General features: G+C 39.7%; 2 protein-coding genes across 10 annotated transcripts in view; both read left to right on the forward strand.

Moving 5' to 3' along the window:
• Positions 1 to 2,476: 2,476 nt before the first annotated feature.
• On the forward strand, positions 2,477 to 11,173 carry LOC309712164 (proton myo-inositol cotransporter-like). Of its 6 annotated transcripts, XM_082542792.1 has the most exons (13): positions 2,477 to 2,580; positions 3,546 to 4,012; positions 4,236 to 4,395; positions 4,559 to 4,767; positions 4,865 to 4,973; positions 5,099 to 5,262; positions 5,627 to 5,741; positions 6,107 to 6,232; positions 7,162 to 7,280; positions 7,982 to 8,134; positions 9,306 to 9,478; positions 10,416 to 10,484; positions 10,600 to 11,173. In XM_082542792.1, exons 2-13 carry the CDS (start codon positions 3,571 to 3,573, stop codon positions 10,606 to 10,608), a joined length of 1,848 nt encoding a protein of 615 aa, XP_082398918.1. In that variant the 5' UTR covers positions 2,477 to 2,580; positions 3,546 to 3,570; the 3' UTR covers positions 10,609 to 11,173. The 6 variants fall into 6 exon arrangements, with proteins under 6 accessions (XP_082398918.1, XP_082398913.1, XP_082398914.1 ...); XM_082542787.1 differs by having other exon boundaries at positions 10,416 to 11,173; XM_082542788.1 differs by having other exon boundaries at positions 2,478 to 2,580; positions 3,543 to 4,012; positions 10,416 to 11,173.
• Positions 11,174 to 13,545: 2,372 nt separating this feature from the next.
• The window catches only part of kif21a (kinesin family member 21A), a 60,322-nt gene continuing 48,113 nt past the window's right edge, over positions 13,546 to 25,754 (forward strand). For all 4 annotated transcript variants that reach the window (XM_082542466.1, XM_082542467.1, XM_082542469.1 and 1 more), the window contains exon 1: positions 13,546 to 14,000. In XM_082542466.1, the coding sequence (XP_082398592.1) occupies positions 13,957 to 14,000 (44 nt within the window). In that variant the 5' untranslated portion in view covers positions 13,546 to 13,956. The remainder of the gene's footprint in view (positions 14,001 to 25,754) is intronic.

Below are 25,754 nucleotides of genomic sequence, written 5' to 3' on the forward strand. Positions count from 1 at the left end.
ATCTGCGGCCATATGTTCTGGATACTTGTGTGAAGAGAGGTGCTGAGCTCTCAACTGATCACCTGATCCAAGTCATGTGGCGGGGGTGGATGCTGGACAGACTTGGGGCGCCTAAAGGTATAGTAAGGCGGCGACCTCCAGCTCGCACTGTAGCAGTTCGCAGCTGAGTGTAAAGTGGCAGGAATGAGAATCGGCTCCAAGTCTGAGGCCATGGTCCTCAGCTGGAAAAGGATGTTGTGCCCACTCCGGGTCAGGGATGAGTTACGGTCCCAAGTGGAGGAGTTTAAGCAGCTCAGAGTCTTGTTGATGACTGCTGGGTGTGGAAGATAAACAGACAGATTTATGCTGTGGCTACAATGATGCAGTTGCTGCTGAGTGTAAAAGCAAAGTTCTTGATTTAGCTGGTTGAGCTACGTCCTTACTCTCACCTATGGTCCTGAGCTTTGGGTAGTGACCAAAAGATTGAGATCACAGATACAAGAGGCAGAAATTAGCTTTCTCTGAAGGGTGGCTGGCCTGCGAATGCCTTGGTGTTCCTTGGGATAAGCTGGAGGAGAAGGCTGGTGAGAGGGAAGTCAAGGCTTCTCTCCTTAGGCTGCTGCCCCTGCAACCTGGCCCCAAATAAGGAGAAGAAGATGGATGGATGGGTAGACTGATGGATGGATATGGGATCATTTCAACAGGTTGCTCTCCAGTGAATTCTATTGAAAATGTAGCTGCATGGAACAGACTGCAGCATTGTAAATAATAATTTCTTTATGCAGTTTAACTTACCAATGCAAATGATATTGTGGGATTAGTTTCTGATCATGATAATATAATAATAAAAGCAGCTATGAAAAATATATAGATATATAGTGTTAGGGAAAATATTCTAAAACACTTCTTCAGTAAAGACTCAGAGAAGAGAAACACACAGAACTTCTTGCTAGCAAGGGCAGCCTCCAGACTGAGACTCGCACTAAGAAACTGCCCCGGTCTTTATTTATACTTCAGTGTGTGTGTGTGTGTGTGTGTGTGTGTGTCCTGCTGATCAAAGGGTCATAAAACATGAAAGCACAAAAGGTACATCCTTGGTCATAAAGAGGGTAGTCTCCCCCACCCTAGATGGCACGGTGAGGAAGTCCAGCAGTTAAGGCACTTAGACTAAAACAGACATAGCTACGTTAAAACAATAAAACAAGGTACGACCTCTCCCATGCTCCCAGGATGTGGGGGTGAACCAAGCCTGCTAAAAATCACACATCCTGTCACTACCAAATAACTACAAACAGCATCCTACCATAAGCAAACTTATATCACTAAAAGATTATACTGACTACTAAATACAATTTTCCATTGACATATAGAATAAAATATATATTGTTTACCATACTATGCTGTCTACCTTTGCACTTTTTTTGAGATATTGGGTGGACCCTTTTCTCCCACAGAGAGGAAAGTAAATGAGTGTGAGGCTTAAAACAAGAAATCATTGATAAAACTATGTTGTTTAAGTTGTATAGCATAAGTACAAAGTATGTTATAGTGTAGGTACTTCCAGTGTCCCTAGAAGCTGTGGTTCAGGTCCAGCTGTTCCCTGGCAAGGAGAGCACCATCTGATTTGAGGATTGGATGACAGTCGGTGAGCACAGAATATCAGCTTGACATAGTGGTCATATCTTATTTTTCCTGTATTCAGCATTGGGTACAACCCCCCAACCACCAGTGATATGCCTAAATATCTTCACTTTTCAGCCGTTTTTTTTTTTTTTAATCATTCAGAACTATTCCTGAAGACTACTTAAATAAATAAAGAAAAAAAAAACCTCCGGTTTACTTGTTGTTTAAAGATTGTAGTCATGAAATTTTATTTTAGGACACAAGAATGTTTTATGCGTTTTAAAGTATACATTAGACCACGGTTTAGATGGGTTTTGCTTTTTGGCCTGTATTTGTATAGCGCTTTACTAGTCCCTAAGGACACCGGGCACACTGGCGCCACCGGGCCCTCTGACCACCACCAGTAGGAAACAGGTGAAGTGTCTTGCCCAAGGACACAATGACCGAGACTGTCCGAGCCGGGGCTCGAACCGGCAACCTTCCGATTACAAGGCGAACGCCCAACTCTTGAGCCACAATCACCCAACTTTGCACAATTTATATGTAGGAAAGCCCAGTGGAAAACGTGTCTTTATCTGTCAAGTGTCTGTTTGATTAAAAAAAGAATGTTAATCATATTTTGGGGGGTAAAAATACATAAGAAAACAAAAACGAAAGTAGCTAAGCAACAGTTAATATTTACCTTCGCGAAACGTATCCATCTAAATCTGCCCAAACTTACTGATAGCGCATAAAAAAGTGCTCACAGTTGAAATCTTTGCCATGTTTTGTGGCCAGTGCAAATTCCTGCTGTGTTGGCTCATTAATCACGACTACCATAAAAAGAACCAGTTGGGTTACATTTTACAGTTCAAATGGGCGTGTTTACTTTTTTTTTTTCAGGGATAATATCATATGATCCACATAACAGACTTCCTGTTTGTTGAAGAACACATCCACAGCAGCACTGTGCGCTGGAGGAAAGCAGCTTTTTTAGAGGTATGGTTTTTTTTTTCACAGATAGTTAAGGTGACCTAGGCTAAAGTCCAGTAATGCGACTTATTTGACTTTATTGCAAACAGATGACTTATGGGGACGAGGGGCATAAGGGTCACTTACCATTCCGTACTTTTAGCATTATAAGAATAAATGAAGTAGAAGTTACATTCGGAAATACTCATGAAAGTAATGAAAAATAGATGGGGAAAAGTGATCTGAATGAAAATTGTTCACTCACATCTCTGCCGAATTTTCGAGTAGACAATACATGTGCTGTCAACTCTGGTTTTACGTGCACAAAAGTCTCCGCTGAGCACAAATTCGTTAAAAATGACATTTTGGATGGAGTTTGGCACGGTGCTGTAGGAAGATCGTAAACTCTCTGTTTGAAAAAAAAGAAACAACATTGTTTTTGTAGCCGGGTGGGCACGTGACCTCACGCACAAACATGGCTGCACGCAGAGCAAAGCAGTAGCGCTGTCAGTGGTGAACAAAACATCTAAAGTCAGCTTAAAGTCATCAACCTACACTGTTTAAGCAGCTTTCCCACGACGCGACTCCGAAATATGCGACACAGCAGAATCTGGCGCTCGGTTAACCACAGGAATTAGTCACGACATGTCGTCATCAAAGTTAGCTAGTATAGCTGCTAAAATCACGACGTGGTGCTTTCTTTCCTGTTGCTTTTTCGAGCTGGACACCTAAAAACACACCCAAGGTTTGGAATTTAACTTAGAGGTTAGCTGAACGTCTTGCACTGAAAATATTGCTATTATTTTGTTGAGGGGAAAACGACAACAACAAAAAATGATTATGATTTGTAATCTGCTTTAATGGGACATGACTGCATCCATGTACACGTCACCGCCACTTCCTCACAGAAGTATCTCACCTGGCTGATTTAATAAAGTGGTGACCTGCAACCCCTGGTTAGCTTAACCTCTGGTTTCTCTTATGTCCAGCAGCTATGATGAGTACAGCTTGGAGCACATGAGCAACCTCATGGCCAGCAGGAGACAGAAAGCCGGGGACGATGGAGAGCGGAGTCTCATAGGACCTCCATCTAGGCATGTGGATGAGAATCTCCCAGACCGGGATGCCCCCAAGCCGCTTTTTGTCTATTTGTTGGCGTTTTTCTCTGCCTTGGGGGGATTCCTCTTTGGGTATGACACTGGAGTGGTTTCTGGAGCCATGATTCTCCTCAAGAAGGAGATGAACCTGAATGCTCTGTGGCAGGAGCTGCTGGTTTCCAGTACTGTGGGAGCTGCGGCGCTCTCTGCCCTGAGTGGAGGCTACCTGAACGGGTGGCTGGGCCGCAGGATCTGTATCCTTGTGGCCAGCTTTATCTTCACTGTCGGTGGCATCATCTTGAGTCTTGCCCCAGACAAGGTGGTCCTCCTTGTTGGCAGAATTACAGTTGGTTTGGGCATAGGTAAGTTATTTTTATTTAACACTACAGCTTGTATCAAGGTAAAGTCACCATTATGATTTTGCTCCTTATAAGGAACCCTTTGTTTGACTCTCATTATTCAATATTTGCCTTATTCAAACACAGAGCTCTGAATTATACGGCAGAGTTAGGATGTAATATGAATTGTCTGTGGGAATGCATCTGTTGTGCATTAGCATGAAACTGTTCCTCTCCTTGCCTTTAGGCATTGCTTCCATGACTGTTCCTGTGTACATCGCAGAAGTTTCCCCTCCTCACCTGCGAGGTCAGCTGGTCACTATCAATTCCCTTTTTATCACTGGTGGCCAGTTCATTGCCAGTGTGATTGATGGGGCTTTCAGCTACGTGAGACAAGACGGCTGGAGGTACGCAGCTTTGATGCTCTCTCACCTGTGCTAAGGGCTTTAGTTTAGTTTGGTTAAATTTGATTTATCCCTTTTTTACCATTATTTGGATCTTTGCCGTGAATGCCAATAAGGGCACCAGAGTTTTCAGATTCCAAGAAGCTGCATCTTCTCCATGCTTTAGGTACATGTTGGGCCTTTCCTGCCTTCCTTCTGTGCTGCAGTTCTTCGGCTTTATTTTTCTGCCCGAGAGCCCCCGTTGGCTCCTCCAAAAAGGCCGAAGCCTAGAGGCTCATCAGGTTCTCAGCCAGATCAGAGGAGGCCAGAACATTGATGAGGAGTATGACACCATCAGAGCCAGCATTGAGGAAGAAGAGAAAGATTTAAATGGAGGTAAACGATGTCTAGGAAAAGGGAAACATAGCAGGTGTTATGTGCGCGTGCTTAATCACACTGTGTGTTTTCTTTTTTTTTTCCTGGTTATTTTTAGGTGGGCCTGTTATTTTCCGTATCCTCAGGCACTCGCCGACTCGTAGGGCTCTCATCGTTGGTTGTGGGCTCCAGATGTTTCAGCAGTTGTCTGGGATAAACACCGTCATGTAGGCCGACTTTTTGTTTTGTTCAGTTTCAGACCGCATGACAATGCTAACCATTGCTGTAAAACCTCAAGCGCTACATCAGAGCAAGTGTGTTTTCTGTAAATCTGTCCTGTGCTGTATCCTAGGTACTACAGTGCAACCATTGTGCAGATGGCTGGGGTGCGTGATGATAAACAGGCAATATGGTTGGCCGCAGCAACTTCAGCTACCAACTTTGTGTTCACCTTGTTGGGAGTCTGGCTTGTTGAGAAAGTGGGTCGCAGGAAGCTGACCCTGGGCAGTCTTTTAGGTTTGTAATTATAGAGATTACTTGATTGATAGATGCATTTTTTTTTAAGTTTGGGGGGGGGGTGTTTGTGTTAAGTTAATTTAACACAATTTGTCACAAATCAAAAATAAAAATATAGAAATGTGTTCTTACTGTAGCTAAGGCCAAAAGTGTTTACAGTGGGCAGGACTGGGGTCATTTTCATGTAAACATCTCTGGGACTTTTGCAACCAGACTGACTTCTAAAGTAAAACTAATGTGTTTTTATGGTAATAGTATTATATTTGGTCAATGATATTATTCAGGTATATGAAAATGAACTGCTTGTTTCTGCAGACACCCCTGCCGTCTTTCTCAGTGTGTTTGTCTCATGTTTCCGATGCAGGAACTGGTCTGAGTCTGGCTCTGTTGGCAGTTGGGTTCTTGCTATCTGCCCAGAACTCTCCTCCTATAACCCTCCACCCATTAGACCCCCAAAACTCAACCTGCAGGACATATGGGTAAGAAGAAAAAAAAATCACACTGCACTAATTTTTATTTGTTTTTGTATTGCAACATAGCATGCAGGCAGTTCGACTTCCTGTCAGTTTACACTATGTTGTCGTTCAACATTTGGTTGTATTATGTATTTTGTGGCTCAGTGGTGATGCTTATCTTGGTATTTCTTCACTGTTGTGACAATGATTTCGCTAACTTTCATTCTTGGAGTGCGTGTATGCATCTCTGGTGATTTTTAACCCCTCACTCTTCCTCCTACCTCCAACAATAGCTGTATTTGCTTAATCTTTAAAGGCCTGATCTCTGCCGCTCAGTAGATTTGGTGCTGTCTTTTGTGAAAGCTTTTGCATTCATCTCTGTCCTGCAGGTCTTGTGAAGGCTGCATGCTGGATCCAGATTGTGGATTTTGTTTCCTTGAAAATGGCACCAACGTGTACGACTCTTCCTGTGTTCCTGTCAATCAGTCATCCACGGATCATGCAGCCTGGGGAAGGTCAGATATTTGGGGTCTTTTGTTTTTGTATAAAGGGAAGGTGTATGCATTAGCTCACAAAAAATGTAAAGGTCCGAAAAGATGTTCCAGTGATTTCTTTCTTGGATATGACTGCTAAGTGGATGGATGGAAATATGGATGATATCAAAAGTGCATAAAGAAGTAGTGAAATAATAGTGCTAACAAACTCATGGAAAACCTGCATAATATCATCTCAACTTATTCACTAATGCAATCATTTTCAAGGTAAAAAACCAAAAAAACCACAGGGATGTCTTGCAATGCCATCAACAGACATCTTTTACATATATAATGTTAACAAAACACAGAACAGATGCAGATAAAACTCTCCATTATTAACTTGAATGATCCTCTTTGTTGTAAGACAATTGTTAGAAGGAACAGAAGGGTGGAGTTTTATAGCTTCCTGTCTGTGTCACATTAACAGGATCCAGTGTTACGTCATAGGTGTGCTGATGTGTTGTGTGTTTTAAGCTTGAGTTGCGTATCTGAGAGTGTGAGAGCACGTCTCTTCCTGACCTTCAGTTCATGTGTCTGTGAACATTATTTGAAGGTCCAGTTTTAAAATACTACTAAAAGTAGTGCTTGAAATATTACAATGCTGTCTATGACCTGCACTGTAATAGATTGTTTTTCAAATACTTTTAAGCTAATCTGTGTTATTTACCCCCAAAGTTGAGATGATTAGCTCAATAAAAGGAAAATGAAACAAGTATTCAATCCCAAAATTTAGTAAATCAAAGAAGCAAAATAAGTAAAAATCTAAATGCAATGAAAATAAAGTAAGTAAAACATTTGATAACATTATGTTTAATTAAATAAAATCTAAATGTAAAACAGTAGGGTGGCTTTATGAAGTACAATATGGTTTCTGTTTTTTATTATTATTATTTTTGTTTTTAATCCAGGTGTTCCAGTGGAACAGAAGCAAGCGACAATCCAATTTGGGCGTACAACTACTGTCCTTCGTCTTACTCCTGGATTGTTCTTTTTGGCCTCATCCTCTACCTTGCGTTCTTTGCTCCAGGTTTAAAATTAATTTCTTCTTGTTTTTTTTTTGTATTTGTTTTTATTTTGTTGTTTAAATTATTATTTCTCAGTTCATAGCCATCCCCATCTTATTGCAGCTGAACCTAAACGTGCTGAGTCTATTCCCCTAATTTAGTTTGACTGTGAGGTAACTTGGACAGTATAAATGATGGATATGGCTACTGTGTGACAGTCAGTGAAGTGGCATTATAAAGCTGAGGAGTGAGCACTAGGCCTGACTGTTGCATTGCTGTCTTATTGGCTGAAAACTTGTGATGAACAGCCTGTCGTTCGAATAATAAACCATCTACCGATGAGTCGCCCCATCTGAAAATGACTTTTCTGAAAACACATGATCTCATTTAAAAGTTGCCTTATAAATTCCTTCGTTATAAAAGGCGCTTCCACCTTAGCATCACTTTTCAAACAGTCTGGGTCCATCTTTTATACCAAATCATGTCTATTCAAACATTTGCAAATTCGAAAACAAAATCATCACTTTTTAATGCGTTGTAATGTGACACTAAGAAACGAGCTATGGAAATAGAACAAATTTTCAAGATGTAGGAAAATGCTTCTTCATACTCAACCTCTTTGAATGTTATCAGTGTTATCCTAATCGTGAAGGCTAACCAACAGCTAATATGTCGTTGACACATGTCTAATGTGATAAAATAATGCATACAATACACGTTACAGGTATGGGCCCCATGCCTTGGACAGTGAACTCTGAGATCTACCCACTTTGGGCGCGCAGTACTGGCAACGCCTGTTCAGCTGGAGTGAACTGGATCTTCAATGTCTTGGTGTCTCTGACGTTTCTCCATGTTGCAGAGTTTCTTACTTATTATGGTAAGACTGCATTAAGATAGCAGCTAAAGTGTTTTAGGGTATTAAGTAACTGGAAACGCTAAAAGTATAAAACTTGGCAAAAAAAAAGAAAGGGACAGACATTTTTATTGCTGGTTGAGTTGTGGTTAATTGGGTTAAATACTTCTTTAAAAAAAGTTAAAGGATCAGACCTCCAAGGAAAAAATGATATGGACTGGGTAATGTGTTTGGAACGTAAGCATCCCGAGTTGTTTGATGGAAATGAAAATTATTCAAAGACACCTCCTGAAAAAGTGAAAAAAATGATGCGGCAGCCTGGTCCATTTTCCCGATCTTCATTCCAGCTATTTCGCCTGCAGTGTGAAAGTAGCCTTAGACTCCATGGTACCAGACAGTGAGCACAGCGCCCACTAGAGGACATTGGGCCTTCAGGCCACCCTCATAAGGTCTGTTTCTGGTTGTTTGGTCAGACATTTACACCAGTGATTGGCTGGTGGTCATTTTGTAGCTCTGGCAGTTTCCATCCCGCCAGGAACAAATAGTGGTCCTGCTGATGGGTCCTACTGAAGGACCTTCTCAGCCTTGTCCAGCTCTTTTAGAGTAACTGCCTGACTCCTGGAATCTCCTCTGTGCTCTCGAGACTGCTGTGAGACACAGCAAACCTTCCGCATTAGCACGTATTGATTTGCCATCCTAGAGGAGCTAGACTACCTCTTGCAACCTCTATAGGGTCCAGATATGATCTCATGCTGCCAGTAGTGATGCTGACCCTGGCCAAATGCAAAACAAGTGAAAAAACAGTCAGAAAAGATGAGGAGGGAAAATGTCAGTGGTCTCGACTTGTAAAACCATTCCTGTTTTGGGGGTAGTCTCATTGTTGCCCCTCTAGTGCACCTGATGTTAATTTTATTAACCCCAAAGAAGCTGAAACTGATGAATAACCCCCTCTGCTACTTAACTGACCACATCAATATCCTGCAAGCTTAACTTGATGCTGTGTTTAAGTTTTCTGAGCAGTGTGCATAGCTTTTTAAGGTTATTTTAAGGTTATTTAGAGGAATTGAATTTGTTTATTAGGTGTTTTTTCCTATTTAAATATTTAAATAAACAATTCACACAACTTTATCAAGTTTAATTTACAGCCAAGAACTTCATAGTTTTGAGCCTAATTTCCAAAATCCCTGTATTCCAGGTGCGTTCTTCTTGTACACGGGCCTGGCCATGCTGGGTCTCATCTTTGTACTGGGCTGCCTCCCAGAGACAAAGGGCCTACAGCTGGAAGAGATTGAGAACCTGTTCGCAGGTCAGCTCTGCTCCTGTGGAGAGCCTTCACCCAACAGCAATCGTCATGTCCAATACATCCGGGTAAAAGGCAGCAACTACCTCCCCTCTGACAACGACGCCTCAGATGTAGAGTAGACTGGGATGATTTCGCTTTCCACTCTGTCCTTTGGTTTTCCTGGGATGGCTGCTCTTGCGGGGAGGAAAAGGTATTCACGGTTCCCTCTGGTGGGTGTGATCGAATGGGACCAAACGCAGGCTAGAGCTCCCCTGGGGTTGACTTTAACTGGTGCTTTCTTTCATTTAAGCAACTTTTTCAAATTTCTTTTTAGTTCTGCCTTTATCTCACCTGGAAATCGTGTTGCTTTGCATTTCTTACTTTTGAATATCCTCCTTATTTCTCATCGTCATTTATGCACTAATAAAAAGGGAATACTGACTGGTGTCTACGCAGTATTGCTGTGGGCACAGTTAATCTGTGACAGTGTTGCTGGGATCAGAAAATCCTTGTTTTACAAACTGATCAGACCACAATGAAAATGAGTGAAATATTTCCATTTTCTTGTTGAGAAACCTTTTAGAAACAAGCCTTTTGTTGTTGTTGTTTTAACCACACAGTTGGTTGCTGACTCATCGTTTACCCTCACATATTTAATTCCATTAAGTTGCGTGATTTCCGTCTGACCATCCATCTTTTATAAACTACAAAAACGAGATACGGGCAGAAATCTGATTGTGGTGAAATGATAAGGATTTGAGAATTTGAAGATCTGTGAAACTGCTTTCACTGATTTCTGCCATACTTGGACGTTTGCACATCTTTTCGAAATCATTAACATGGGGTTAGTCCTCCAATCAAAGCTGGTGTCAAAAATACTAATCACGTGTTTCTGTTGTCAACTAGAAAGTGGGTGAGTTTGCACTTTAAAGTCTTTTATTTTTTCAATAAATAATAAAATTAAGTGATAAATAAAATGTTTCCTACGTGCCAGATTGCTATAGCAAGTTGTTGTTTTTTTAGCATGATTTGGAATTCAGCCAAGCAAACTATGGAGCCGTGGAGTCAGACAGTGCCATAGCCTATATAACTGTAAGTAATGCATCGAGGTATTAAAGTGCTACAAACTTTGATGTTATGTTACTGTACAAAGAAAAATGCCTTTTTGATGTTCAAAATGTTCAATTTCATATCTTTGTTGTTGCAGCTGAGATAATGGTGACCAAGAACAACGTCCCACAGAGGGCTTTTGTACAGAATGTCCTTTTTACACTGGGATACTTTGATAAGTACCAGTTTGCTTTATTGGCACTGCTGGCATTTACAAATATTGATTTTTCATTAAATATTTTTCATGCGGCCTTATTTTTATTTTCATTTGTACATCAAGCACAGGCTAAGATGTATTTGGAAATTGTACAAAACCTCCACATGGAAACATGAAAGTGCTTGATACCTAAAACTACGTGATCTGTAGTTAAAGGTCCATTCTGCTTTTGTTTGAAATGAATGGATTTCCCTCTTGTGCTGGGGGAAAAGAATAGACTCATGACACTACCACCTTTATATGAGACAGAGTTTTTCCTCAGGTGAACAGAGCTGATTGTCTTGACAGCTTCGAGGGGAAAGCATTTCAGGTTAAAAGGCCATAAATGAATTTTATGGATAAATGGATCAGCATTTTGTATATGAAAAGTTAACTGTTTGCAGAGTTACAATATATGTGTGTTTTGTTTTCTTTTCACCAATGTCATATTTGATAAATAAACTTGTCAAAAGAGCCTGATCTGTGAAGTCAGTCAGTTTTTGTGTGAAAAGGTCATTTGAGTGTTGCTCAAATGTAATTGAAGATGGTAACATGACATCATTTCTAAGAGTCTAAGACGGCATGAAAAATTGTTGAAGTGCTCACAACACTGAAACAAAGAATAACAGAGACTTTCCCAAAGATCCTGAGGAAGAACATCTCCCAGAGGCTGTTGGTGTCCTACTGCTGCTCCACAGAGTATTTTAATATATTACTTCTGTGTGTGGTTTTCCTCTTGTACAGTGGCACAAAACAAGGCGCTCCCGAGGGTGGCCCAGAAAACCATGGGATGCCCCCTACCTACTCTAGAGGACCTACATAGTTAAAGCTAATAATATAAAAGATCCTTCTGACTGTCCATGTCCACATGAATGTGCTCTGTGTAATTTGGGAGAGTGGGGAAAGGCAGCTTTGGTCTTTTTATGTGTTTCTTGTACGGTTTTATATAGTTTATAGTTTTTATTACTGTTGTGAGTGATCTTTGAACTGTTCAGAGTCCATTTGACATTAGTGTACACGTTGCATTATGTCATATGGTCCCCTGCTCATCCCAGTGAACTAAACCGGCACCCACAGTCTTAAAGTGTGTGTGCACTCCTGCTTTAAATCTCAGGCCACTTTAATGTTGGCAAAGGAGAATCACATATGATTTTTAACATAATAACAGTGGTTGATTTCTAGCCCATTTTTAGGTGAAATACTTAATGCAAAGTTGGGATGGTGTTTTGGTGTTTTTGGTCACAAGGAGACCCTGATCTTGAAACTGCTGGTAAATGTTGAGTTGATGGAAAAAATCAGTAGTCACTGGGTCATTTCTGTTTTGTGGCAAACCAGGTGATGAACATTCAGGATGTTTTGTATTTAATTGGTTGTGTTAAAAGTCTTCACTTATCCCAGGTAAACTAAAACATTTGGAACAATCCAGATTTTGGTCGGGTAAAGACAATTTTTCGTTATGGCATGAGAAAGGGATAAAAACTAGAACATGTTGTAGATAAGATGGGAAGTTTATTTCAATTAAAGAACTTGTAAATATATAAATATAAAATATGTAATAGAGTAACTATATAATACTTTTACAGGTGTTTGTGGGGTGGGAAGGTGGCATTAAATTCATTAGGATGAGTTTTTGTAAACAATCTGACACTGTAGAAAAAATAAAAATGTATGAAAAAAAAGACTTGCATATGATCCAAAATCTAACAATGCAGCCACGGGATATCGAATCCTGACCTGGTCTTAAGGTTTGCTGAGTCACAGTTTTGGCTCTGTAGACGTCAGGTTATGTTTATATTAGAGAAGGGGTGCAAATTACACATCAGGTCAGTTATTTCTGTGCAGTCGTAGGATTTGATTTCCATTGTGACCAGATGTGTTCCACTCTTTCAAAGAAACATAAATGCAGTGTTGGCCCCTACAGTTCCTTCGTGTGGCACTGTGATTATCCAATCCACAAGATGGCAGTAAAAAACAACTAAAGAGAATAAATAGTCGCGATGAACGTTAGCAGGGAGCAAAAGAAAAACAAAAGAAAAAAACAACAAAAAACCCTTTATTTTATATGTGAGCTTAAAAAATAGATTATCTGCCAGTGCAATTTTAGTGACTTTTTTATATTTATTGCTACTGGGAACATGGATTCATATATTTGTTATCTGTAAACTAAATGATTGCTTTTTTTTTTAATGGGATGATTACAGAGTATATTAAATAATAAACAATAGAATATTGCCATTTATTTATTTGGTAATTTAAATGATATTGTAAAATTGCTTAAAACAAACGTTTTGATATGGTATTAAATTGAATTCGAAATATGTACTGATGTCATTTAGGATTTCTTATAGAGACTCGTGTTTGCCCATCTTTTGTAGTCACATGAAAGTCCAACTATCTACCTGCTAAGCTATCGAAACTTTCATTTGTGTAAAAGAAGCTTGTGGTAGTCCAAGGTTACTGCTATCAGAAGGCTGCTGGTAGATTCTCTACCGTTGCTGACATGACTTCATGCCTGAAAGCCAAATGGCTGATGCTGTAAAGCGGTTCATGGTGCTGTGATTTCTCTAAGACGCACAGAAAAAAAATGTTTTAAAATTAAATTAATATTGTCCCAACATTTTCTATCATAAAACGATGATAACTGTCTGGAAAATGTACATTTTGGGCTACAGATTCATTCTGGACTGTGTCACGAGCGCTTTTTATTAATGTGGAAATGCAGATTTTGGTACTCCTCCAATATACTGGGGGGAAAAATAATACAGTGATTCTTACTATCGCCTCACTCCCCGGAGAGGGCGTGGCTTGCTGACGCACTGCGGATCCCTCCCAGTGTCTAAACGGAGCGGAGAGAGGAACGGCGAGGCACCGAGGGGCGCGCGCACATGTGCGAGTGTGTTTGAACCAATGAACGCGTACGCGCGCGCCATTGGCTCACCAGCAGCCGGAGTGGCAGTGTGCAGACGGGTTCGAGTCGGAGCATCAGGGCCAAGTTGCGCAGAGATGCAGCGTACGTAGACGCAGCACGCGGGCACACCACCGCGGCTCTTCCCCGATATCATGGTTTAAACACCGTTAAGATAGGTTGTTGTGGGTTTTATTTTTTATTTTTTAATGGCGGCGCTGAAGTCGAGGTGATCCGCTCGCCAGCGGGAGTATAGTGCGCACTCCTTTTTTTTGCCGGAGCTAGTAGCCAACGCAGATAAATCCGCACTATTATTATTATTTTTTCTTCTACCTGCTGTTGCATAAGGAATCATGACAACGGGACAGGATGAAAGCTCTGTCCGTGTGGCATTGAGGTAAGGCGCTAAAGACTATTTAAATGTTTCCATTAACTCCCAAATGCGTAGCAACATTAATTGCCCGGTGCCACCTGTCAGTCAGTGCAGCGGGCCTCGCAAACACCTGCAGGTCATCAGCATCATCTTGTGTTCGCCAAACACTCTTTGACCTGGAAAATATTCCGCGTCGTGACGTTGCTGTTACCGGCTTTCAGGACATGTTTGCGGCGCAATTGTTTCTCACCTCAGTTTGAATGAGCAGGTTTTGTGTTGGGGGCTCACAAACATAGAGCATCACGCCCATTGCACAGGTACGCGCACGCGCGCACACATTCACGGGCCATCCTCTGTAGCGTGCATGCTGGGAGGAGTGACGATATCTTTTTGCAGCGGCTCTCTCTATCATAGAAAAGGAAACAGATGGAGAAGGTGGGAGAGAGCCAGTCGGCCTGTCTTCGTCCAACGGTCTGGCGTCTCATCAAAGCCTCCTGCAGAGACAGTGGATCGATGAAAGAAGAGCTTCACTGACAGTCAGGTTCCAAGGAAAAGGGCAGTGGGCCTATAACGCTGTCAAGCCTGCTCTTTGTTTGTAGACATTCAGTGGACAGCTCAGTCACGGCTCTCAGCGATTCAGTACTGTTCCAATCAATTCACCAAACGGACAGGCTGCTTCACCTCTAATTTCATGCACTTGATGTGGGCGGCTGTATTCATGCTGAAGAAGGCCGCTCACACCCAGATGGTGAAGTGGCACTGACAGTGACATAATGGGGAAACCAATCTCTTTCTCTCCCCTCCAGTCTGTCCGTATCCATAGTAATTATAAAAATGACTCATAATGGCAGTATAGTTTCTCATATCTGTTTTTTCTTTTTTTTTTTTGGTATCCTCATATTCAGCTGCTCGCCTGTGTTCCTTGTTCAACCTTAAAGACACACAAGTGCCTCGTCATTATTTGTGATGATTATGTTTGTGCTGAGCTTCCGGATACCATTCCCCAGTATCCCATTTATGAGGGGAATAATTTATTTTATGCTGTTGCTACTCCATGTAAAACAGGGGTTGAATTGGTCTCAAGTGTTGGTTTCGAACACAGTTTTTATGGTAGGACATTTTCCAACAGAAACTAGTGATTCTGGAGATGTTCTGTTTTGTACCGCCTGTTATTTGTTGCCAAATAACTCCTGAAAAATTTGCCTTTGCAAAGATAGACATTTAGTGGTTTTAATGGAAGGATGAAAGCAAAACAGGCAACTGCCTGGACCTGCCCAGTTAATTACAAAACAGTTCCCAGAACAAGCAGCATGTTGCCGTCCCAGTCTAAGTGGATCGAGTGCCACTTCTCCCCTGTGGAGCCTGTAATGCGGTCAGTTGTCTCTCCCCACCTGGAGTCTACTCTGCTGGGGCTTTCCTGTTTGTCCCTCTGGGGCTGCACAGTTGGTTGCACTAAGTAATATAACGGCCCTGCGCTGCCTTACTGTAAAGTTTTGCTGTTTGTCTCGATTCTGTGGTGTGATTTGTAGTGTTGTTTTGCTGCAGGCACTTTGGGTTTTTGTTAAGAGTTTTAGAAATGTTTTGATTACCTTTGATGTTTGCAGGGATGTAAGGTTAGGAATGGAGCAGCTCCTATAATGCTACCACTATAATGACAGTATGGTTATACAGTGATACGTTGTGAGACTGTGTGATGCAATAGCCAAACAGTCCTGAAGAAATCAAAAGTCCGGAAATATGCATCTAGGAATGAACGAACTGTGGTGTCAGTTGTGTGCGCGTCAGTTAGGTCAAAGGTCAGTGGAGGTAATGGTCATCATTAATCAATTTTAATAATGCATTTCTTTTAAATCTGATTAGCTTTTTTCCGCTGAACACTATTTTACCTCTTAAGAGTGTTTAATATTCTTCTCTGCAAGTTGGTTAACTTCTGTTCACCCTACACTCTTTCAGTTAATTATCACCATCACAAATCATAAAGTAGCGACTGTTTTTTTTTTGCCAAATTGTTATCCGAACCATAATCTACTTTGATGATGACAATAAATTACCCCACAAGATGAAATGGAGGGGGTCTACATAGAATAGAAAACCCTTTCTCCTATTAGCGTACACATGAAGTCAACGTATCTGATTACAAAAAATCACCTGTCTAATGTAATAATTCATATTGATTCACACCTCATACATGAGTGTAAGGTAGCAGAATTATGATATGCCAGTTTCATATGAAAGTAAAACGCACGCCTGTCCAAATTGGATGCAAGTGTATTTTTAAAATGATTTGCATTGTCAGAGAGAGTCGCTATAGGAGCATGCAAATTGCAGTGAAAGTGTAGACAACCATTCACTTAGGAAGAGGTGAATGTTTTGTGTTGTGGTTCCACCAGCTAAAATTACAGCTCTGATCTTAGTAAACTGTACTTCAGTTTGCCATATGTGAGACTGGTTATTTGGTAAATGTACCCTGAAAAGCATAATTGAGCTTTCTCATAATGATGCCTCTAAATGTAATTCTGTTACCACAGAGTTTTACTGAAGATCAGTTTTCATCTGTAATGGGTTTTCTAGTGACAAATGCATGTGCATAGATGCTTCAAATTGGGCATGACGGTTTCGTTTTTGTTTTTTCTCTCTGCTAAACCCAACAAGCCTATGGATATTTGGTTAGGTGTGTGTCAACAAAAACGCCTCATATGTAGACATCATGGAAAAATAGCTGAACTCATCTTGCAGACCAACAGTTTTCATGGTTCTGTTTTATACAGGGTTGGTTTTAAGGACTAAAAGGACTTCTTAAGGTAATTTAACAGTTTAAGGCCAAAACTTTATGTTTATATAAAAAAGGCCATCTTGCGCTGTCAGACTTCTACAAAGGAACTCAAAGCCGAGAACATTTGCTTGTCAGTGTTTACTCGTGCAGAAAAATGGTGGCAGTAGAGGGTGTATTGTGAAACAGTTGCACAGTCGTATCCCTCCCTGACTACATTATATTAATTGTACTGTACCTGGTTTATTTGAACAGCCCATTATGTCATAACAGTCTGTTTTAAATGGTAGGTGTGCATTGATGGGAGGGGCCGAAAGGCTTGCAGTGAGGACTTGCTGAACCTGCCTGCTGTGGTTGTTATTAGTGTATGTAGCAGAATCATTGTTTTTAATGTGCTGACAGCTTAGCACTGGGGATCAAAGTGAGAGAGAAGTATCTTTGACTTTGTTTATATCTGCTGTAAGAGCTTAGCTTGTGCATTAACCACTTAATAACATAAAGTGGAGGAGCTTGCAAAATCAAAAGCCATGCCACATCTCACCTTGAAATTTACCTCCTCATTTCCCCTGTAAAGACTTGTTGTCTCTGATGCTCAGCTGAAGGCCATAACAATGACGATAATGAAATTAAATGGGTCCCTAAACCTCTTAAGACTTAAGTTACAGCCATGCTTTAATGTAATCAAGTGTAGGCATGCAGCAACTGGTATAAGTGGGTAAGGCTAAGCCTCAGGTTGTGGCTCACAAGCCAGCTGTAGAGACAGGACTAACTGTGGTGGAACAATCTTGTTAAAATGAGCTGCATGATTAGAGCAGATATCTTATATTATTGACCAGAATGGGCTTCAGCTCAGCTGACAAAAGCTGTGTGAGCCGAGGTTTACAATGCAAATAGAGATTAGTGTCTTTCATCGGAGAGGGGGGGAAAAGGGCTCAGTCGAAAAATTGTAAAAAAAACAACAAAGGGGGAAAAGCATGTAGCTACATGTAAAATATCAATTTGTGTCTGTTGTTAAACAGTTAGCTGAAGCATTAGTTGGCTAACCTTAACATACCTATTTTCTGTGTTTAAAAGCAACTCATGTTTTTGTATGCTACATAAAAGCTAAAGGTTTATCTGTCCAAAAGTTTATAGTTGAAGTGCAAAGACATGAATTTTTTGAGTGAAGTTTTAACAGGTTTTTGGACACTGTAACAAGGGCAGGGCCAGTAGGTTACTGGCAGAGGACCAGTTGGCGCTCAGGACATTTAGATTCGTGTTCGTCGCCCATGGCAGCACCAACTAAACACAGCCCCTCAGTTTAAAGCCTCTGCAGACCTCGCGCTTTGTTCACATCCACTGAACTGTGAGAGTCTGTCAGGATGTAGCTGTTGACCCACAGTCGTTTAGATGTGTTTGTGTGTGGGTTTAAGAGTGTGTTGGTCTTTACCTGCGTTCTTTTTTTCTCCCATTCTAGTAAATTGTCCAGTGTAACTTCTTTTTTTTTTTTTTAACCCATCACTGCTGGTTAAGTTTCAAATGTTAACCCTGGGACTGGGTGATCAGTACAGATCTTAAGTCCAATGGAAGTTTTATAGCTTTTGAGCTACAATCTCAAAAGCACAATTTCCCTCCGTCTCTAACCTGGACTGAGGTTCTATGAACAGCATTAATCAGTTCACCTCAGAGACACTGTAATTACGTACAGATTTAAAAGTAAAAAAAAATAGGAAACCATCTGACCATGATGAGCTCTGAAAGCTATTACCTAAAACTTTAAATTGAACTTTAAAATTTATGAGGGAGCCTGTACAAACACTTTAATTTCATCTTGAAATTAAATTTATGTATTTTATTCTGCAGATGATTAAAAACCAGTTTGACAATGTGTTTATTAAAATTTTAAACCAAAAGTATCACCTACATTTCTCCCATTTGTAAGATCATAAAAGGGTATGAACTGTGATACATATAAAACTAGAATTGATCCTCTGCTATAACTATAATAGTAGCTTAACTTTAAGTTAAAGTGGCAGTATATTTGTCTTGTGCATTAATAGACTGACTCAGAAAGAGAAAGCAATTCGAAGCCACTGCCTCAGGCTTCAGGGAAGTGTGAGGGAAATATTTATTCATGGCCATTTTTTTGTCTTGTTGTTGTTGTTGTTTTTTTCATTTTCAAAAATGTTAAAAATGACTTTACTAAACAACTTATTCAGTAGACTGTGAAACTGAGAATGGTGGCAAAATGAAAGTTTGCCTCAATATTTTACTGTTGCTGAATAACCATTGCAAGCCGAATATTGAGCTGTATCACTGAATGAAGCAGTCCTGATGCACACTTCTTGCTGCACTCCGTTTACATCAGAAGTTGGATGTCGGAGATACAAGTGACATCACTCCTGAAGTGACCATGTTGCAGTAACAGTATTAATACCCCCAAAACAGGTTTTCTACCTTGCTAGGGAGAAATTCATCAATCACCTTTTTCCCTTCACTTAAACACAGTTGCAGCACATCCACAGGTCAGTGCTCTGTGTATAGGTTAGTAATTAGTAAATGCACAATAGTGGTGTTACATCTTACAAGATTTAAAGCTTTACTATTGTTTATGTGCACTGCTACCATGTTGGAATGTGAAGTTGGGGTCTGGTGGGTAATCTGAGTTGAGGAGGCATTCCAGTGGAAGATTCCGACTCAGAACTCGGGATTTCTGACTTTCAACTGAAAACGGAATACAGCAAGAACCTTTTCATATTACTTGATTTAACAAAACACAAAATGTCAGTAACATTTACAACAGGCACATGTCATAGAAAACAGTATTTCTTGGTACAGTGATGTGATTCAATTTGTTATTTACACAGTATTCCACAAACAAGGGAAGAATAGTGTTTATTGCTGAGATTAACAACTGTAGGAGATTAATATCCGTCTGGAGGACCTGGTTTACTTTTTTGGCTCTGTCTAGATCAAAGAGTTCTTCTTTTGCCTTGTGTGGATTCCGCACACTTTTTCATTGTCATTCTATTTAAATGCTTTTATTAAAGAAAGGGCTTGATGGAGGCTTTCATAGGACTGTATTACATCTCTGCACATGCCTCTTGTCTTTTTAAGCAGTAGCCAAAATGTGTAAATACTGGCCAAGTTACGCTATGAATAACACCTACTTGGCCTGCAGCATTAGATGGGAAGAGGTATGTGATCCCAACAAGAGACAGAGGCAAGCTTTGGATAGACTCAATTCATTATCATGTAACATAAGTGACCTTCATCATTTGTACTTCATGATCTTACTGTATAAAAATTACTCGAGCTGACAGCCTGCATGACTTTAAAGTGGTGCCATTTAGGTTATCACAAAGCACTTAATCCTGTGTGATAAAGTGCTGTGATAACAGACTGTTAAAAGTGCTGCACTTCACTAAGATTATAGTCCTTGGTTAGTATCTACAATGTCAAAAAATAATGACAAAATGCCTTCTGCAAGTTCCAAACTAGAAGTGATATATTTGGTATGCTGTGTCAAAAAACTATTTGAGTATTTTAGCTTCACAAATGTCAGTAAATGTTTTGTATTGTAAGTTTGTAAATTGAATATCTTAGGATTTTGGTTGGAGAAACGAGCAGTTTGAAGACATAGAATTAGATTTTAAGGCACATTTTACTTAAAATACATAGCTCTATGTATTTGTTAGGAAAAGTTCCACAGCAGGCCTTACATGCTCACTGCAGCAGGACCACAATATCAGGAAGTCAAATTATCTTTAGTAACTGACTTTGTCGTGGTGACGGACTGCCCTGTATCACACTAATTTGAGTGTAGCCCAGATAACACTTCCAGTGTTTGGCCATCATGACCTCCTTCTAGACAGAAGGCTCTTCCATTCCAAGGCTATGCTAAGCATAGCCTACACTTAAGCTCAACTTGCCTCAAAATAGATTCCTGACTGGCCGCAGCACTCCTGGAAGACCTCAGTTATCTATATCACAACCTCAGGAGTCAGCACATTTCTGCCAGATGCATCTGCACCGATGCAAAGAGCCTTGTGCTGTGCAGTCTGCATGCACCACATGTCAACATGTTTTTTTTTTTTTGTTTTTTTTTTAAACAAGAACCGGATTTCCCAAATTCTCCTTCTCCTCCTCCATTATACAGCATAAAAATTAGATGGTTACACAGAATAAATTGGATGTAATCATAGAGTAGCTTACATGCAAACCACACCCTTAGAAAAATGTTATTGGCTCAGTTGTTGGCACTGTCTTGCTCTGGCGCACTTTGCATTGCTCCTTTTTTTCCCCCCTAGGTAGTTTTCTTTCCCAGTCCTTTAATTTTACCAGCAGTGTACCACTGCTTGATATGTATGCCTTTTCCTGTTCACTGTACAGATCTGTCCAGTTAAGGACTCAGCCAAAAATGAATGGTCTAAATGTAGAACAGAAGCCACAAATAGGATGTGGATGTAACTTAACTTCTATCATCCAACTGCCTGCATAATCTCAAATAGGACTCAGACAGTCACAAATAGCTCTGTTTGCATAGCAAGCTGCCACCTTATTTATGTCAAGAGACTCTCTATAGTTAATGGGGACAGATGTTTTTTCTATGAAGTGATCTGTTTTTATTTGTGAATCAGATTTTGTTTTAAGGTTATGTTGAAATGTATAGATGTTGCTGTGCTGATATGGAAGATGCATGTTTAGCTTGCAGTCACCACGTTAGGGACCCATGACTATGTTAGCACTGGAATCCATTCATCTGGCACTTCATGTTTGTTTGTTTTTTCTCTAATCTAAAAAGTGTGACGCATGTTTTAATATTATAGTTAGAGAGACATTAAGGATGGTGATTTTCAGTTTTACTTCACTTTACATGTCAGCTTAGCAGGGGTGTTTTTTTTTTGTTTTTTTTTTTTACCTAAACCAAAGTGAGGTTTGTGTATTCCACCACAGTAATGTGATGGCATTGAATTTGGGTCGCAGTGTTATCTTTGGTTACAACACTGCAACTGAAGATAGGGTTATTTGCCCTTAACGTACAATACCACATTTGGTGAAAGCCAAACATGACACATATTAGCTTATCAAAGACCTCATACCGTCTGTGGTGAAGGAGTGGTAATTTGGTCTCGTTTTGGAGCCACTAGACATGGACACTTAGTCTCTGAACTCTGCTTTATACCTATAACTACTGACAGTTATTGATGAGAATTGGCTCATGCAACAGGACAGTGATCCTACACACAGCAAATCTATAACAGAATCGCTGAAAAAGAAAGGAATGAGGGTGTTGCAATGGTCCAAAGGTACATTATCAATCGTTGTTCAGCTTTGGATTGGATAGTCTTTATTTTCGCTGGAAGCAATTTTGATAACAAACTGTCATCAGCTATGCCAGTACATACCACAAATAGTTGCCTTTGAAGCAAAATACATGATACTCGAATGAGTATTTGTTGAAAAATAACCGTTAGCTTTATACATTTTCATTAAATCCTTTGAGGATGTCATTATGTACCCTTACCCTATCCTATCTGATTAATCGCAAAAAAATGCATCAGCAGATGAAAATGCAAAACAAAAAACTGAAAAACTGAAATTCTAGCTGTTATGATATCTAATTGCTGGAGGAGTAGTGGCTCACCTCTGCATCACATCTTCAATTTGGATGAGGAGTAGCAGGCAGTTACTTGAACAATAAAACAGCTTCTTTGCTTGTCAAACACCCCTCCTGTGTTTAGATGTCTTGCACCTAAAGTGCAGCCTTGGATTAAATCCTGCTGAAGGCACCAAAGTGCAAATGAAGTTCCACCACCTGCTGGCATCATATGGCAGCTGTTTGACTCAATCTGCATATTCATGAGGTGTTAGTCTTTCACTTTTTTTTGCTGCAGATTTAAACACTAAACGTGGACAATGCCTTTGTTAAATCTTTCTGTGTTGATTGGTCACCCACTGTGAAATAAAGTCTTGTATTTGAGAGCTGTAAATAGTTAAGTGCAGAGTCAAAGTGCCTTCCACTCTGTATTGAATGGTGTGTTTACCTAACCTGTTATCTTCTATCTGGCCTGAAAACTGCAGATGGTGGCTGGCTGTAACACACACAGTTTTTAGGGCTAGCCTTTGTGTCGCTGACCCATGTTTGACACAGAAATGAGATTCCTATGTCAACAACACATGGTTCAGTGACACTGCAGTCTAGGCCTAACTCTGCCTCTATCACAGAGGAGTGTGCTATCTCAGGGTACATTTTCTCCTTATTTTGTTGGTTAATTGGACGAAATCATATCTTTTGTTTTTCTTCTATGCACTACAAAAAAGACAAAGCAGTTTTCATAAAGGCTTTTAACAATGTCTGCAATATTTATTTGTTGTTGTTTGGGAAGTTGCATATAGGAAAACAAAGAAATAGACCTGCAGCCACATTAATAAAAAAAAGGGGGCAAACACTGGGCAGAAAACACATGCATTAAAAAACAAGAAGCACTTTGTGAGCACAAACTTTCACCAAGTTAGCTTACTCTCTGGGCAGTTTTTACTTTTGAGTGAATTATATTGTATTTTTTAAATATTCATTTTGTTTTTATTTATTTTTGAAGATATTTAAAATGTTTGTAGTGAAGTAAAAACAAGTGTAAAGTACATGCTTTTGTTATTTTCCTGTTGAAACACATTTAATATATTTGACATAATTATGAGTGCAGTGATAATTGTTTTGTTTTTTTAAATTTATGTGGCTCTAATTCATGTGTAGCATTCATTTCAATGTTTGAGTTTAAAATTTTTAGATTTTTTTTTTTTTTGGGGGGGGGGGTAAAACATTTTTAATCACAAGTTTTTGTTTAACAAAAAATACAAAAAAATTATTGTGTGTTTAAACCTGTTTTAACAGACTCGTATTAAAATAATGTGATGTGTAGAATCCTTGTCTGCTTTCCCTGTATGCTGATATGTTGTCAGTACAAACAATGGCAACAATAACATGGGCCTGGATTCTGGAGCATGGACCTTAGATTCCATATTTAATATTTAATTAGCGTAATTTCGTCTTCTGATTGTAAGTTATCATTTTTAGAATCTGTTATGAGATGTTTGCGGTCATTACTTAACCAGACCCACATTAATGATGTCAGAGTTTATTTGCTGTGTGTGATGATCCACATTGAATTAGACACCTCGTATTAGATTCAGCATGTCTGTTGTGTCAGTGTTTCCAGTCCTGAAAAGGATGACTCATTCAAAGCAACACCGGAATATCTACAAATAAAGCCTGACAACCAGATTAGAAGAAGAGGCTTTAAAATTACTCCTGTGCCATCATTTTTTTTTTTTTTAATTAAAGCAGTAATTAAAAGGGAACATTTCTCTGGCTATGCTCTCACCACATATAGTTTGACACATTTTGCACTTCAGTAAGATCTGTCGTGGTAGGTGTGAATGGAGCAATTCAAAAGTATCAGCAGAGAGGAGAGGTGACTGAAGATTTTGTGCCTTGGCCCTTGGACCAGTGATTAGTTTTTGGAAAATCTGTGTTATGCTAGATGCCGGTGATGTGTATAACATAATTCTCCATAATCTTTGGCTAACTTTGGCTAAAATTTGCTGGAAATTCACTGAAATTAGTCTAAAGGTTGTTAGATGGAACTGAGAGTTAAATTACTTTACAATATATTTAACCATTGCAATTCCCTAGCTGAGGCCTTCTGTTTCCTAACCTTTCCCTCTGGTTACGATGGGGCAGTCTGCTGTCTGACCCTTGACCTGCAGGAAGCAGCAAAGTTGTTATCAGCATGCCACAGGGATTTGGCATGCCCTCATTTGTTTTCATAAGCACGGTTTCTGAAAAATGAGTGGGATATCAACACATATCCAAAACCTTATTAGAGGAATCATGATAATAAAGGAAAATTGGGAGCAGGGCAAGGTCAGATTTCACACGTCACGCAGACTGTAAACCAGTCATTGTGCCCCGACAGAGGCATGGGCATGTGCCTTGTTTTTGCAAGTGCTGACCTTGTGCAAAGTATGTGGTGAATTTGTTTTTTCTTGCTTTACAGCATGCTTAAAAGTGTATCAACACAAGCCAGCAGCTTCATTATAAATATCGTAAACATTTCAAAATTAGATCAGTTGTATGTTTTGTGAATCACTATGGCAAAGAGCTTTATATTTTTTATTCCTCATAGTCCTAAGATGGCATTTGCAGCAGTTGGTATCAAAAGCATTGTTTGTGTATGTTTGTGCATTTATCTATAATTTCAGTCCAGAATCAATCCAATTCTATCTTTTTATTAAAGTTTTTAGCATTTGTGCAAAAGATTTGTGAAGCTGGAAGCTGGGGTGTGATCATTCTCATGCCCAGTCTCTTTTACCTGTTCCAGGATTAAGTTGCACCATGAGGTGAGAAGTCTGTTGCCAAAATAAGCTTTGTTTATGTTGAAGTGATTAGGAAAAAATTAAGGGCTTTTCCACGGGTTGTGAGAACCTTGCCCTTCCTTTAGGGTTTGTGCAGCCCTACCTCTAAATAAACAATGTGAAAAAAGTTGGATGTGCACTTACTCTTTATTGGAATTCATATGATCATTTCAGTATCAAACAAATATTGAGATGTGCGCATATTAGCATCTCTTTCTTCTCTTTGAATAGATCTGTGATCCTAAATAACCAAATATTGAAATGAAGAAACTAATTTGTTTTCATTAGAAGAGATCAAAAGCTCAGATACTAAGCGTTTGGTGTTTGTTAAAATTGTCTTACATTGTGATTTAATCTTTCTTCTGTAAGTGTTTCTTATGCCTGATTTTATTGTGATGGCAAGTTTCATTTATCTGTAAAAATTCCTTCCTTTCCTAAATTGAGAAATGTGTTTTACTGATTACCAAAGCTATTAGTACTTAAACTGAATCTAGAAAAGATGTACGTAGAGGTGTGAAAAACTTGTTTCAAATTGTTATATTGAATGTTCATTTGCTCTGACTGATATGTAACCGGTCTGTATAAGAATACATTTATGTAGAGTTTGTAAA

Source organism: Aulonocara stuartgranti (assembly GCF_965226115.1).
Source record: "Aulonocara stuartgranti genome assembly, chromosome: 7".
Lineage (NCBI taxonomy): Eukaryota > Metazoa > Chordata > Actinopteri > Cichliformes > Cichlidae > Aulonocara > Aulonocara stuartgranti.